We start from the raw sequence: 15,431 nt of genomic DNA on the forward strand, positions 1-15,431 counted from the left end.
TTGATTTCTCATCCTGCAACGCAGTCAGAGATCTCATAATATCTAGTATACCCAATTTCAAATCAAGAAGTTCGAAGATCAAATTTCTAAACCCCTTCTCCTTAAGAATTTCACAGTGGATACTGGATATGTTGAACAATTAAATATTTCAAGCCAAAGACTAAAATATCTTTCTTTGGATAAGACTTGCCATGGGCAAAAGGGACCAGAACTTGTGGTACAATTGATATTCCGAATATGGTTTCCCTCGGTTATGATGGTCATATGGCTATTAGAGTGTCGACGATGGGGATGTTGAATCATTGTCAATGGAAAAGTCTCCGTTTGGAGATAATTTTTTGAACTAATAAAGTTATTTTTTTTTTTTTTTTTTGTATATAAATCTCAATCGGAGTAGTTTCGATCTATCTATTCAATGTTATGAAGTATAAAAGAAATCAAAGACGACTACGCGGTACGTACTGCTATGAATTGCACCCTAAATTGATACACTTTCTCTACCTTCACGGTGCACATTTTAAGATTTTGTTGACTTATTATGTAGATATTTGAACTTCCCGAAAATCTGAAAGAGATTAACGTACCACCATCAAAATGCCTTAAGCATATGTAGGTGAAGCTTTCTCGCAAATGTACTCAAATATCTGACTTTAGACTTCTTGAAATGGCTGACCCTTCTCTCGTAAGGATGTCTATTGAATAAGGTACAAAGAAGGTCTGTGATATCAACTTGTTTGATGTTTCCCGTAGTGAGGTTTCTCAGTAAGTATTGAGTTTGGCAATAAATTATTAAAATGGTATTGTGTTTGCTATTAATTTGTATTAAATTGATTTATACTAATATAATTTTAGACAAATTGTTGTTATTGATCAATATTAAATACATAAATGTCTTTTAGAAGTTTTAGTCCTTATGAAATTTGAGTCTTGTGAAGTGTTCACCTGCTTTAATATGTATTGCTTACTTTTTTTTTGGGAAAATTACATAATTAACTTAAAACATGTCTCTCTTTTAATATAACACTCATGTTTTCGAAAAAATTCGACAGTAACCGTTTTACTTTTTTCCGGAGAATTATACCCTCATGCTTCAAAAATCTGGTCAACAGTTTTTGAAATTTGGTTAACAGTTTATTGAAATCTGGTTAACAGTTATTGAAATATAATAAACTGCTAATAAAATATGATTAACAATTACTGAAATCTACTTAATAACGATTGAAATCAGGTTCAAAATATTGTATACTAAATCTAGTTAACAATTATTGAAATATAGTTACGATTATTGAAAATCTAGTTTACTGTTATTAAGGGCAAAATGGACACTTCAAAAAATAAAACAATTATTTATGAAAACTAAATAAGTTCAGCAACTAATATATATTGAAAAACTACGAAAATGACTACTTTAGGCAATTTCCACTACTTCTTTTATATTAACTAGTTTTATATAGAAAAATTGCACAAAATATCACATCCATCTTTTTGAATAATGATACTAGTTGTTGAGCTGAAAAATTAGTACAAAAATATCTCACGAAAGACACTATGTACCGAGAACGCAGTCCCGATGATTCCACATGTTTAGGCAAGACTTTTCCGATTTACAGACTAATCTCGTAAAAGGAAGAAAGTAAATGAGAGTTTCGAAAAATGAAGACTATGACTTGTGTGCTTGAAAAAGTAAAGTGTCCTTTCCTTTGAGATCCTCTTCTATTTATAGGCATCTTGAGTTGAGTACGTGGGGTGATCAGTCCCACGTTCTCAACAGTTATCATATAGCTGCTCCGAGTTTGTGTGCATAGTGGGTGGTTGTCTTTCGTGTTTTTCTCGGTAGTAACCGTTGAGGTGAGCGTTTTATCTTTTATTCTAATTATGTACACGTGTTTGTTTTATTTTGACTAGTCGTTGACCTATCACTTCTCTTCTCTTCGAAGTTCTACTCCGTAGGGGTCGTTCTTGTCTTATGAATGAGTCGTTCCTTATCTTTCACGTGTTCTCATACCTATTTGACCCATACTCTGTGCTGGATACCATCGTTTCTCGAGATTCCGAGCAGCCTTCTCGGCAGTTTCGGATTATGTGAGTAATAGAAGCCTTCCATTTTTTTAGCATTTAGAAAAAAATGGTAAGGAACTATATAGTTTAATATTTCGTTCAATTAAACTTTACGTATTTTCACTATTTTATCTCATCGGTGCTAGCCGAGAAGGAATTTTATTTTTCTGTGATTTCTTCTTTTTTCGGGCTTATGTTGTGCTTACGGCATCGTTTTATGTTCGTTTTATTTAAAACGAAGCGACCGTCCTTATGACGTTAGATTCATGAAGCTTCCTTTGTACGCTTCATCTGAGCCGTTTGTTACCAAAATATATAAGGCTCTATTCCGGGTTTTTTTTTTTTTTTTTTTTTTTATTTTCATTTCAATTTCCTTCTGGTTTTGGATTTTCATTTCTCTCTGATTTACTCAGCATCTTTTCTCTTTTTCCGGCGTTTTTTTTGGGTGAAGACTTGGTTTTTTCAGCTCTTCCACCTTCAAATCTTCTGCGTAAGTTGTTTATGCCTTCTTTCTGTGTTTTCTATCCACAATGCATGCTTTTTATTCATTTTCCGTGAAGATGTGGCGAGAGTCGCCTTGTGAGGCTTCTCAGCCTTATGCATACTATGCTAGGAATTATAGCTTATTACGTGATATCATAGGAAATGGGTGGTCGGTCGAGATCAAACCTGAGGATTGATCTCTGGATAGTCCGGAGGACAGAACCTGATTCGCCTGGTCTAAGTGGACAGACCTTTGGCGTGGACGTTCCTGAAAATGACCTGGACGATGATGTTTTGGAACGCAGGGAGGGCCAATTATCGGCCTCCCAGTGGACTTCTCGGGTTTCCCTTTCGTACCTCGAGAAAGTACGTAAGGAGTTCCAACTCTTGGAGGAGATCGTTTTGTCGGTCCCCGAGGAACAAGAGTGAGCTTTAGGAATGGCAACGGGTACGGGTTTTAGCGGGTACACCAATACCGGTACCCGTACCCGCCTATTAAAATACCTGTTAACCCGTACCCGTTAACCCGGTTTTCCCAACGGGGCGGGTAACGGGTATACCCGCCGGGTGACGGGTGCCAAAATTGAGCACCCGCTAACCCGTTTAAAATAAATAATTTTTTTTTTAATAAGAATCAAAATAACAACCTACTCATTATGATGTAATCTAATGTTTTCTTAAAAAAAATATCTAGTTTTTTTCCATAAAAATAATTAACGGACGGGTTAGCGGGTTAACGGGGCGGGTTTAACATTTTCGCTACCCGACCCGTACCCGCTAAAATACTAACGGGTAATACCCGTTAGCCCGTTAACTCATTTTGAACGGGTATTACCCGACCCGTTAAGACCGGGTAACGGACGGGCTAACGGGTTTCGGGTAAAAATGCCATCCCTAGTGAGCTTGCGACCCTCTGCCGGGGAAAGTGGCGTTCAATGTTGCTATTTTGAGGGTTATCAGGGGTTCTCATATGCACCCGCTGATCTCACAATTTGTGACCGACTTGGGTTGTGCTCTGACTCAACCCGTTCCCAACGTTTATCGGATATTCATTAGGATGACGGCCCCGTGGGCCAATTATTAGAATGGGCCTCCAGCGTTGGCAGATTTTGCCCAATTTTACAGTTTGAAGACGTCTCCGGATCACCATGGTTTTTACTATGCATGTGCACATGACACTTCCGAGAAGATCATCACTCGTCTTCCGTCCAGTCAGAAGAAGTGGAAAGATTACTTTTTTTGGGTTGAGGGGGATTTTTGTTTTGATAAATGTGTTATTGCCTCCGAGTTCTCGAAACTTGGTTCGGTCCTATCTTTTTTCGTACTTTTTGGTGTTATCTTTATTTTTATTTTGTCTAACTTCTGTTGTTTGATTTCTGGTCTCATACCTTAGTACGAGGACGAAGACCTTCCTGATCAATCCCAACTTTTTGACCTTTCAGAATCAGATCGCTCGACTTACCTTTTGTCGGACCCTGATATTTTGGAATATTACTACTTTTACCCCTACTCGAGTAAGTAACTTTGCATTTTGTTGTTGTGTTTTTTCATTTCATTAACCTTATTAAGTCAGTGAGGTTTACCTGGTTTCTTACAGAAATGGAAAGAAAAAGAGCGGCACCTGCCAATGTCCCGGCCAACCTTAAGCGCAAAGAATTGCATCCAAGGAGAATACCCCGAGCAAGTCCTCGACTCCGGTCCCTCTTAAAGTGGTGGAGCCGTCGAAGGCGCCATTTTCAGATGCTGCGGAGCATTCCGGCGCTCGAGACCACCTGGCTCCAACCGTGCTTTCCTCCACGAGCACTTGGCAGCTGATGATGTCGATGAGATGAAGACAAAGACGGCCGTTGATCGCCTGGTCTCAGTGACCAAGGTCAATGCTCTGGTGCGTTCCTTTTCTTATCGGCTTTTACTTTGGATGTTTAGGTTCTTATTCATTTTTGGATTTGTGCAGACTCTTGCTGGGGCCGTGAGCTTGGTTGACATGGTTGGCGCCGAGTTTCACTCGCTTAAGGAGCGAGATGTAGCAAGTGCCAAGGTCGAGAAGATCAGGTCGGAGCTTGAGGAGAAGCATCGTGCCGATCTTGTGGCTGCTCGGGTCATGGCTCGTGCGGATGGGGTGGAGGCCTACAAAGCTTTCGAGGATTACCACAATATGCGGGATGATCTTTATAATGCCGACCTCGTCGAAGCAGTGAAGATTCTAGGTCTGAGGAATCCTACTTTGGATACCACGGACTTGGACGACGAATCCAAATCGACTAAAGACAACCCAAACCAGGAGCCCCTACCTCATGCAGCCGACGACGAGACTGAACATGCAACCTGAAGCTTGAAATACCATTCTCCCCATTTTTCGTTGGTTATTCTGTTTTAACCCGAAAAGGTTTTGAACTATTGCTCTGTGTTCGGATCTTATTTATTATAATATTATTATTTTGGTTAAACCCTCTTGGGTTTGGTACAATTGATCCATGGTTGGATCTTGATGTGTATATATATATATATATATACACGTTTTGCTTTGCTATGTTCTGCTTGATTTTAAAGTTTGAGACATAAATATTGCTTAAGTAATGTATCAATCACCTTGGTCTGCTCGGTGCTTTCTTTTTAGAAAGATTAGTTAAGAAAATAAAGCATTGTGTGATACTATTATATGTTAATAATTTTCACACAAAAGTAAAGAAAGAGAAAAAGTGATGTATTGATTTGTCGGGTTATATCGTTATGTACGAGTACGGCCATGCCATTTTTCGGAAATGAGAAATACATAACTTTGCGACCAAGCCGCTTTTTGAAATTGTTTGAAAAACATAAACTAAATGAAGAAACGACGAAGGTGCTCGGCATTCCATGGATTTTTCTCCATGTTTCCGTTCAATTGTTGCAGTCGGTACGCCCCATTCCCGAAGTCTTCTTTAATGATGTAAGGTTATTCTCAATTAGCACCGAGTGCTCCATCTTGTGGGACGTTGGTGTGGAGAAAAATATTTCGGAGGACTTTGTCACCAATCGCGAATTTGCGGGGTCAGACCTTCCTGTTAAAGTACTGAACAACTCTTTCCTGGTTAGCTAGATTTCTTGATCGAGCTTTATCTCGTTTTTTTCTAGTTAATCGAGATTTGAACAAAGGTTTTCAGTATTTACCTGTGTTGAGTAATTTTCTCTTCGTATTGTTAGGATCATAACGTCTGTTAGGATTTGAGCGTCGAAACCGTATACGAGAGAGAAATGAGTTTCTCTAGTTGTGGAGTCGCCGGTTGTTTGGTATGACCACATTACTTCTGGGAACATTTCCACCTAAGCTCCTTTGTGGCTGTGTAACTTTGTTTTCAAACCATGATTGATGGTTTTGTTGACAGCCTCGACTAGTCTGTTGCTTTGTGGTCGGATTGGGGTAGAAAATACTTTGTTAATACCATATTTTTCACAAATATTCTTGAAGGAATCGTTATCAAGTTGGGTTCCGTAGTCAGATACAATTTTGATTGGAATTTCGAATCTTGTTATGATATTTTTTCAAACGAATTTTTCTATATTGTGAGTAGTGATTTTATTCAAGGGCTCAGCTTCGGCCTATTTTGAAAAATAATCAATAGCTACAATTGCGTACTTGCAACCTCATTTTCATGCCGACAATGTTCCAATGAGATCTATCCCCGATTCGGGAATGGTACCGGGCATGTTAGCGAAATGAGGGGAGAATGGGGGAAACGTGGGATGTTCGAGAATTTTTGGAACTTTTGGCATTTCTGCACCATGTCCCGAGCGTCCTTCTTCATGGAGGGCAAGTTTAACCCTTGTCGTATTATTTTTGCGCCAGTGCTTCCGCTCCAATGTGACTCCCACAAATTCCTTCATGGATTTCTCTGAGAGCATATTCTGCTTCGTCCTCATCCAAGAATCTCAACAAGGGACTGGAGAACCCTTGCTTGTAGAGTGTGCTTCCTTCCAGGACATATCATGCTGCTGGGAACCTTAGGTTTCGTGCTTCAGATTTATTTTCGGGTAAAGTCCCATTTTTCAAATATTCCCTGATCGGGGTCTGCCAAGATGTATGTTGACTTATTTGAAAAACTAGGTCTCATTCCTCGATGCTTGGGTGTTGGATCTGGATGACGGGAATATGGTCGGAGGCTGAGCCCTGGGTAGCTAATTTGGCCAAGGCGTCTGCCTCTTCATTCATGGCTCGATGGATCTGAGTGATCTCGCAGCTTTCAAACTCTTGTATAAGGTTGAGAGCTTTCTTGACATACTGCGACATCTTTTCGTCTTTTGCCTGAAGTTTCTTTATTATTTGATTAATTATTAACTGGGAGTCCGAGTACACTTTTAGCCTTTTGATTTCTAAATCTTTAGCTATTTCTAGTCTATGAATTATAGCTTCGTACTCGGTCGCGTTGTTAGATGGATTAAAAACAAATTTTAAAGCAAATTTTACCTTTTATCCGTCTGGTTCGGTGAGAGCAATTCCTACTCCAGCACCTTTCTCGTTTGCAGTGCTGTCTACGTGCATTTCTCAGATAGGTATTCAACTGGTCTGTATGTGAACTCAGTGATGAAGTCTGTCACAGCCTGCCCTTTAATCACTGGTCGAGGTTTGAATCGGACGTCGTACTGAGTCAGCTTGATTGGCCACTTCATGAGCCTTCCCAAGATGTCTGGCTTCTGGACGATTTTTTGAAGCGGGAAGTTCGTTAGTACCGTGATGTGATGTGCCATGAAGTAATGTTTTAACTTCCTAGAGGCAGTTATGAGAGCAAAAGCGAGTTTTTCCACCGTTGGTTATCTTCCTTCGGCATCGTTGATGCGCCTCGATTTATAGAATACTGGAATCTGGTGCTTCCCGTCGTTCTTTATCAAAGACGAGCTTACCGCGTGTTCTGAGACAGCCAAATATATTTCCAAAGGGTCTCCGTCTTCTACCTTTCTTAAGGTCGGAGGCAAAGCGAGGTGTTCATTCAAGGACTCGAAATCCTTATTGCATTGCTCGGTCCATTCGAATTTCTTTGAGCTCCTCAACACATCAAAAAAGCTAACACTTCGATCTGTAGATCTGGATATGAATCGACTTAGCGCCGCGATGCATCCCGTCAGCTTTTGGACTTCTTTTATGTTCTGTGGAGGCTTCATGTCCAACAGAGCTGTGATCTTCTCGGGTTTTACTTCTATCCCTAGTTCATGGACAATGAATCCAGGGAACCTTCCTAAGAAACACCAAAAGTACATTTTACCGGGTTAAGTTTCATTCGATATTGTCGCAAAATTTTGAAAGATTTCCCTAGATCTTCGATATGTTTAGCTATTTTTCGAATTTTTACGAGGAGGTCATCAATGTATGCTTTCATGGTGACTCCGAGTAAGTTTGCAAACATTTTATTTACAAGTCTCTGATGTGTGGCTCCGGTGTTCTTTAATCCAAATGGCATTATTGCATAACAGTAAAGTCCTCGGTCAGTTATGAACGCGGTATGATCTTGGTCGGGGCAATACACTGGGATTTGGTTATATCCCGAGTAGCATCTATGAAACTTAACAATTCATGCTCAGCCGTGGTATCTACTAATTGATCTATCATCGGCATTGGGAAGCTGTATTTTGGACATGCTTTGTTTAAGTCTGTGAAATCCACGCAGGTTTGACATTTCCCATTGGGTTTGTGAACTAATACCGGGTTGGAGATCAGCTTATCTTCTTCATCTTTTAAAGCTCTATACCTATCGTTATTTAAAGCTCTCATTCTTTGTCTAATAGATTTTTCTTGGGGTCTATATTTAGGTTATGACATGCTAGCTCGGGATCTATCCATACCATATTGACTTGAGACTATGCAAAGATATCTAATTTTTTTTTACAAAAGAGAGATGAGATCTTTTTTGGTACCTGAGTCGAGATACTTTCCGATCATGAGCTTTTTCTGTGACTGGTCTGGATCTGGAGTGACTTCCTCGACCTCGTCACCTGGACCGATGACCCCTCGACTCGGAAGACGGGGATCGAAGTCGGCGTTGATGGTCATCACCTTATGGGCATCTTTGTCCTGGATGCTCTTGAGGTAGTCGGCATAGCAGCTTCTGGCCAGTGCCTGCGTGCCTCGTACTTTCCTGACTCCTTGATCGGTTGGGAATTTCATTTTTAGATATTCCTTCGAGGTTATGGCTCCGAGCGCCTGCAAGACGGGTCTTCCAATAATGGCGTTGAAGGAAGACTTACTCGGGACTACCACATATTAGGTGTTTATGGTCTTTGTCCTCGGGTTTTCTCCCACGGTTAGTGGGACAGAGATGATACCTCTTGGTTTTATGGAATCGCCTGTGAATCCGTAGAGGTTTTCTGGAGAGGGAACCAATGAGTCTTTCTTTTTCCTCGTCGAGGACGTCGATGGCACTCCCGGTATCCACCAAGATTTTATGAACGTTTCGATTAACAATGATGGCATAGATGACCAGGGGGTCGTTGTGTAGGAACATCACCCATCGCAAATCTTCCATTGTGAAGGTGATTGGCTCCGAGCTATTCTTAATGATCTTGTTCGGCCTATGCTCGGCCGTGAAGAGGATCTGTCGATGTCTCGCTTAAGCCTCTCTGTCGTAATTCTTTTGGGAACTTTGAGTGCTTCCTCCTACCTGCAGTCCACCCACAATCAGAGATATTTACCTGTATGCTTCCTTCTTCTGTTCCTCGGGCTATTTCTGATCTGCTCGAAACTTCTTCAACGCTCCTCCGCGGATTAGAGCCTCTATTGCCTCTTTTAAGTTGAAGCAATCTGCGGTCTTGTGACCGATGTCGTGGTGGAAAACACATTATTTTGTTTTATCTCTCTTCGAGATATCTTTCTTTATCCGGTTTGGCTTTGGGAAATCCTCTTGATCTTGAGTAAGGCTATGTTGTCAATGGTGCCCACAAGAAGAGTTGTAGTATGTAGTTATGTACATTTGATGTAATAAAGTCTCACGAATACTCTTGCTTGTAATTGCTTATTTATTAATAAAAGTTGAAACGTTCATTCATTCTTCCTTGTCTGAAGCTTTATGATAAAACCTTAGTCTTTAGTCCATAAACAAACCTAACAACATATGAAGAGACAAATGAAGATTTGCATGAACAAACTCTTCATGATTTGCTTAAAACAATATATTCGCAATCTAAGGATCAAAGGACTATTGATCTCAGTACGATTGTTAGGAGAATTTATGATGTCTGGTTATGAGACATTGGGAGTTGGAGACTCTATAGTTCTTCTAGGTATTTTCTGAAGGTATTGAATTGACCAGTGCACTTCTAGAGACAAGATAAAAACAAACCATTTAAACTTTTATGTGTCCAAGTCACTACGTATGAATTGCATCATGCTTACCTCAATCCTGAAATGAGACATGTCATTTCATAGCTTACGTATTCTCATTTGAGAAAGTCAGAGTTCGGATTCACTATGTGATTCTTAACAGGACCTATTGGTGAAGTACTAAGTTATGAAGATGTCATGAGTAACTTTGTGAAGATCTCATAGATATGGAATTCATGTACAAGATTGCTGAAATGCAATGTATATCTCATCATGCTTTGTTCCTTGGAATGTGAATAAATGAACTAGCCAGTGTCCAAATTGAGTCATGACTCTTTTGGATGAAACAATGTGACTTGTTAGCTTCTCGTCAATACATTGTTTCTAACTTATTCACAAGCGACAAAGGAGTTGAGAAAATAACACCTAGAAGGGTAATATGATAATTTTGTATATCCCGACTAGCTGATGATAAACATAGATAATATTCAGTGGATCCACTCATCACAATTAAGTTGAATTCTTGAGTAGAAAATAAATTCATTTGAACTGAGAGATTCTCAGTGTTAACTCTTTAGTGGAGTCAGTTGACATTAAGCTAAACTTGGAAAAGGTTTGTGAACTTTTGAGTCCAAGCATTTTAGCTCAAGCTTTGTTCATTTGGATCCATGAGGTCACTATCACAAATCATATCGAGTAGGAATAGTTAAAATAGAAGCTAAGTCAAAACAAGAACGAAACAAGTTTTACGAAAATTGTCTAAAGGGTATTTTTGTCCTTTTGGACAAAGGATGAAATGAATGTCAATAAATTTTTTGACATTGTCATATGATGACATATAATCACCCGGCCATAACGAGTTTATTGGGTCTTGTGGATTAATTTCATTTCATAGAATTTTACTTGAAAATTCTTAATGGGTCTTTTCTTATGTTGTCATGAACAAATGAAGAAGCATCTAGAAGCCCATTCTAGATGTGTGGCCGTCCAACCCAAAGGAGAAAATGCCCTCTCCATTCTCACCTAAATACAATAACTCCTCGTTGTCAACCAGGATATCATCATCTGAACATAGACCTTTGATAGGAGTTAAAATATCATTATCATGCCCTTCATCCTGAAGTTCATTTGCGTAATCTTTACTCTGTGTAGCGAATATGTATGACCATCTTGACTTGCTCTGACTACGAACATAGAACACTTTTTGTACGTGTGTCGCCATCACGAAAGGTTCTTTACGATGACCGATTCTATTTAGATCTACCACTGTAAATCCATTCTTGTTCACTTTAACTCCATTATTACTCTCAACCCAATCACACAAAAAAACCGGCTGACGAAAGGACAAGTAATCGATTTCCCATATCTCTTTGATAATTCTGTAGTATATCATGTCTGAATATAAGGGATTTGTGTCTTTTGCACTCTGCATAGTCTTCGCAACCAAACTCACCCCGCTATTTTGCGTGACTCTCTTATAATCACGTTCCTCTGTGCTGAACCGTACACCATTAATGATGTAACCTGAATGCTTGATAACTTCTGTACTCGGTATTTTTGATAAACAACGAAGTGTACAAATAGCATTGTTCTTTGTCAAAACTCTATCTTCTAACCATTTTGAAAATCTGCGCACGTGCTCGTTTTGTATCCATTTCGGAGTTTTATTTGTCGACGTATGTTGCAATAAATTCATGTGTTCTCTGCATTTTTTAAGATAAGAAGTTAATATATATATATATATATATATATATATATATATATATATATAAGACTAAAAATAGAGGATAATATAAAGTTTGATAACTTACTCGATAAATGGCTGAACTAAATCAGAGTTCTCTAAGATCGTATGATGCGCTTGCAAAAGCTGTGTATATGAAACCGAACAAACGACCCCATTGTTTAAGCCTTTACTTGTAACACTATCTCGAACAACATCAGTGCGAAGTCTAACAGCTTCCAAATCGTGCAAGTATCCAGAACAACATTCCACAGATTCTTTAGCCAAGTACCCTTCAACGATACATCCTTCAAGTCGATTTCGATTTCTTACATATCCTTTTAACACTTGCATGAATCTCTCAAAAGGATACATCCATCGAAGATACACAGGTCCGCACAATTGCAGTTCTCTCACCAAATGCACTGTAAGATGAATCATTATGTCGAAGAATGATGGCGGAAAATATTGCTCCAATTTACACAACGTGGTCACAATGTCAGATTGAAGCTCGTCAAGTATCGATGTATCAACAACCTTGGAACAAAGAATGTTAAAAAACGCACAGAGTCGTATAACGACATCTCTCAATCCGTCTGGGAGCATCGACTCAATGGCCACGGGCAAAAGATGTTGCATCAAAACATGATAATCATGAGACTTGAGTCCAAATACTTTCAACTCCTCCAAAGAAACATAACTTCGGATGTTAGCTGCATATCCCTCAGGCATCTTAATATCAAACAATGTTTGACAAAACTTCTTTTTCTCCTCTCTTGTTAGAGTAAAAGAACATGGTGGTAGATATGTACGATTTCCATTCTCCTTCGGAGCTAATTCAGTTCTAATTCCCATATGAACCAAGTCTTGCCGCGACGATATACCATCTTTTATTTTTCCCGGAATGTTAAGAAGTGTAGAAATGACACTATCGCACACATTCTTTTCAATATGCATATGACATCAAGATTATGACGCACAAGTAGATGCTTCCAATACTCTAACTCAAAGAATATCTATTTCTTCTTCCAACTTCCTTCGTCGTAGACAACTTTCTCCCATCTTTTCCTCTTTACATACGTATCACTCTTCGGCTTTTTCACAATTTTTCCCAGAGGCCTAAATTTCATCTTCGACAACATATTAAAGGTTTCAACTCCTGACAATGACTTTTTAACTGTACGAAACTCTTTTTTGCCATTAAACGCCGCTTGACATATGCGAAAATGATGATTTAATGGTAAAAAGCGTATATGATTCATATACACAACTTTTTGCCCATATTTCAGGTATTCACCTTTAGTATCGTCTGCACAAATCAGACATCCCTTAAAGCCTTTGACAAAATAACCAGATAAATTTCCATAAGCCGGGAAATCATTAATGGTCCATAACATAACAGCCCGAAGTGTGAATTCCTCTTTAAGATGTCCATCAAAAGCTTGGACACCAGTTTCCCACAACAACTTTAGTTCGTCTATCAATGGAGCCAAATACACATCAATGTCATTACCTGGTTGTTTAGGAACAGAGATAAGTAGAGATAACATCATGAATTTGCGTTTCATGCACATCCAAGGTGGGAGATTATACGTCACAAGAACCACTGGTCAACAACTGTATCTACTGCTTTGTAGACTATGTGGATTAATACCATCGGATGAGAGAGCGAGACGAAGATTTCTAGACTCTTTGCCAAACGTCGGCCACTTTGAGTCAACATGTTTCCAGGCAGGCGAATCTGCGGGGTGTCGAAGCTTTCCATCATCGATCCTTTGGTTAGCATGCCAAGTCAAACTTTGAGCGTGCTTAGGATTTCGTAATAATCGACGAAAACGCGGAATGATTAGTAGGTGCCACAATAGTTTTACAGGGATTTTAGATTGCTTTTCTGTATCCTTTTTCTGCTTCCACCTAGAAGCTTCACACATGGGACACTGCTCAAGAGTTTCATACTCATTACGGTAAAGGATGCAATCATTTGGACATGCATGAATTTTCTTATATCCCAAACCAATACCCGCTAGAGTTTTTTTTGCCACATATACAGACGAGGGCATCTGATTATTTTCTGGCAATATATCTCTTAGCAAGCCAAGAAGTTCTGAGAACATAACATCGCTCGATCCGTATTTTACTTTTAAGTTGAACAACCTTATTAAGGTTGAAAGTTTGGTGAACTTGACACAACCAGGATATAGAGGAGTTTCGGCGTCACTTAAAAGAGAATAAAGCTCGTCGGGATTGTCTTGAAGTTCATCTTGCAAATCATTAACCATCTCAGCGATGTAAGGGGCATCAACGTCTTCTTCATCGGAATTATCTTGAACGACAACATTATGTTCTGCCACATAATTTTCCCCATGGTGTATCCATATCTTATAGCTTTGATCGATACCCTTACATATCAAATGTTCTTTTAGGGTAGTAATGTTACCAAAGCTTAAATTCCCACATTTGACACACGGACATGGAATTCTCTCTATGTTTTCACATACACTAAGACAATGGTTCAAGAACTTTTTCACACCATCCACATATTGGTTTGAATCTCTACGAGCCGACATCCATAACTTATCCATAATAAAGCTATACACAAAAGTTAAACCCAATTTAAAAAAAAAAAATAGACATCTAAACTACTAGTAAACATCACATATTTGATCATCTCAACACAACAAAATCACACACAATTCACGTGCAACAAAAAAAAAAAAGCGACATCTAAAGTCTAAACTACTAGCTAAACATAACTTATTTAATCATTACAAAACAACAAAATTCGCACACAATTCACACACAATTCATGTCCAACAAAGAAAAAGCGACGTCTAAAGTCTATAAACTACTAGTAAACATAACATATTGATACATATATCAAAAACACAAAAAATAATCATTTTATATTATCTAGTGACACACAATTTTCAAGCGACGCCCAATATAATATGTACAAAAAAAATTGACATTTTATAAAATAAAATAAAAAACTTACTTGGATGCTAACACGGGCGGCGGCGGCGACGGCGAGTGAAAACCGGATTAAAGGCGTCCACAAGCTAATGAGAGGCTGAAAATATGTAACAACAAATTTAATAAAATGTTTATTAAAAAAAAAAACTCTACCTAAGCCCGACGACGGCGACCGGACGAAAGAGGGGTGGAGGGACCGGCGGCGACTACGGGCGTGGGGACGGCGGTAAATAACAACAAATGCACATCCTTCACACCGAAATCAATAAAAAATAACCTAAGAATCTTTACTCATAATATCATGAAATAAAAAAAATAAAAACAAAAAATACCTAAAAAAACCCTAAAACTAACCTCTTACCCGTGCGTCACGACCGAAAACGTTCACTAAAACCACGACGCCGGCCGGAGTAAAGTGCTAGAAATGTGTAATGGTGGTGGAGGTGGTCGGTGGAGATGTGTACTGGTGGTGGAGGTGAGTTTCAATGGAGGATTTTGGGGGTTTTTGGAGAGAAAATATCGAAGGAAGAAGATGAAGTGCGATATAACTGTTGTGCGATTCTACTTATGCATTTTTTTTTTAAAAAAAGGGGGGGCGTCGCTCGTTTTTTGAGCGACGCCACGCCACGTGTATCTGGCGTCGCTCAGAGAGCTGGCGTCGCTCAAAAAGCGAGCGACGCCCCCTGCCACGTGGCCTGGCGTCGCTCAAAAAGCGAGCGACGCCCCACATCGCCTTCTTTTTGAGCGACGTCAGGCCACGTGGCCCAATCAAATTAAAATGCCTTAATTTTAATCTTTTTCACGTCAAACGAGCTCCAAAAAATAATGTTATGCGTCGTAAAAAAATGTACCCGACGTAAATATAGCGATTTCTAATAGGTATTTTGTAGTAGCGAAGTTTCTCTC

The 15,431-nt window shown here is 39.2% G+C and overlaps 1 protein-coding gene and 1 pseudogene across 1 annotated transcript; both read right to left on the reverse strand.

Moving 5' to 3' along the window:
* Positions 1-11,636: 11,636 nt before the first annotated feature.
* Positions 11,637-13,120, reverse strand: LOC149378866 (uncharacterized; annotated as a pseudogene).
* Positions 13,121-13,162: 42 nt separating this feature from the next.
* Positions 13,163-14,119, reverse strand: LOC149378867 (uncharacterized). Its single transcript, XM_089603893.1, has 2 exons — positions 14,083-14,119; positions 13,163-13,896 (listed from the first exon to the last, which is right to left on the reverse strand). The coding sequence occupies exons 1-2, from the start codon at positions 14,117-14,119 to the stop codon at positions 13,163-13,165; spliced, it is 771 nt and encodes a 256-aa protein (XP_089460019.1).
* Between the last annotated feature and the right edge of the window lie 1,312 nt (positions 14,120-15,431).

Source organism: Urtica dioica, chromosome 12 (assembly GCF_054948205.1).
Source record: "Urtica dioica subsp. dioica isolate 48M chromosome 12, U.dioica_male_clone48M_v1_H2, whole genome shotgun sequence".
Classification (NCBI taxonomy): domain Eukaryota; kingdom Viridiplantae; phylum Streptophyta; class Magnoliopsida; order Rosales; family Urticaceae; genus Urtica; species Urtica dioica.

Excerpts from the sequence above, each read along its gene's own strand:
- LOC149378867 (XM_089603893.1), bottom strand. The coding sequence starts at position 14,119 with ATGTCGGCTCGTAGAGATTCAAACCAATATGTGGATG. Across the intron at positions 13,897-14,082 it reads TTCAAACCAATATGTGGATG|AACATAATGTTGTCGTTCAA; the intron begins GTGTGAAAAAGT and ends ATTATGTGGCAG.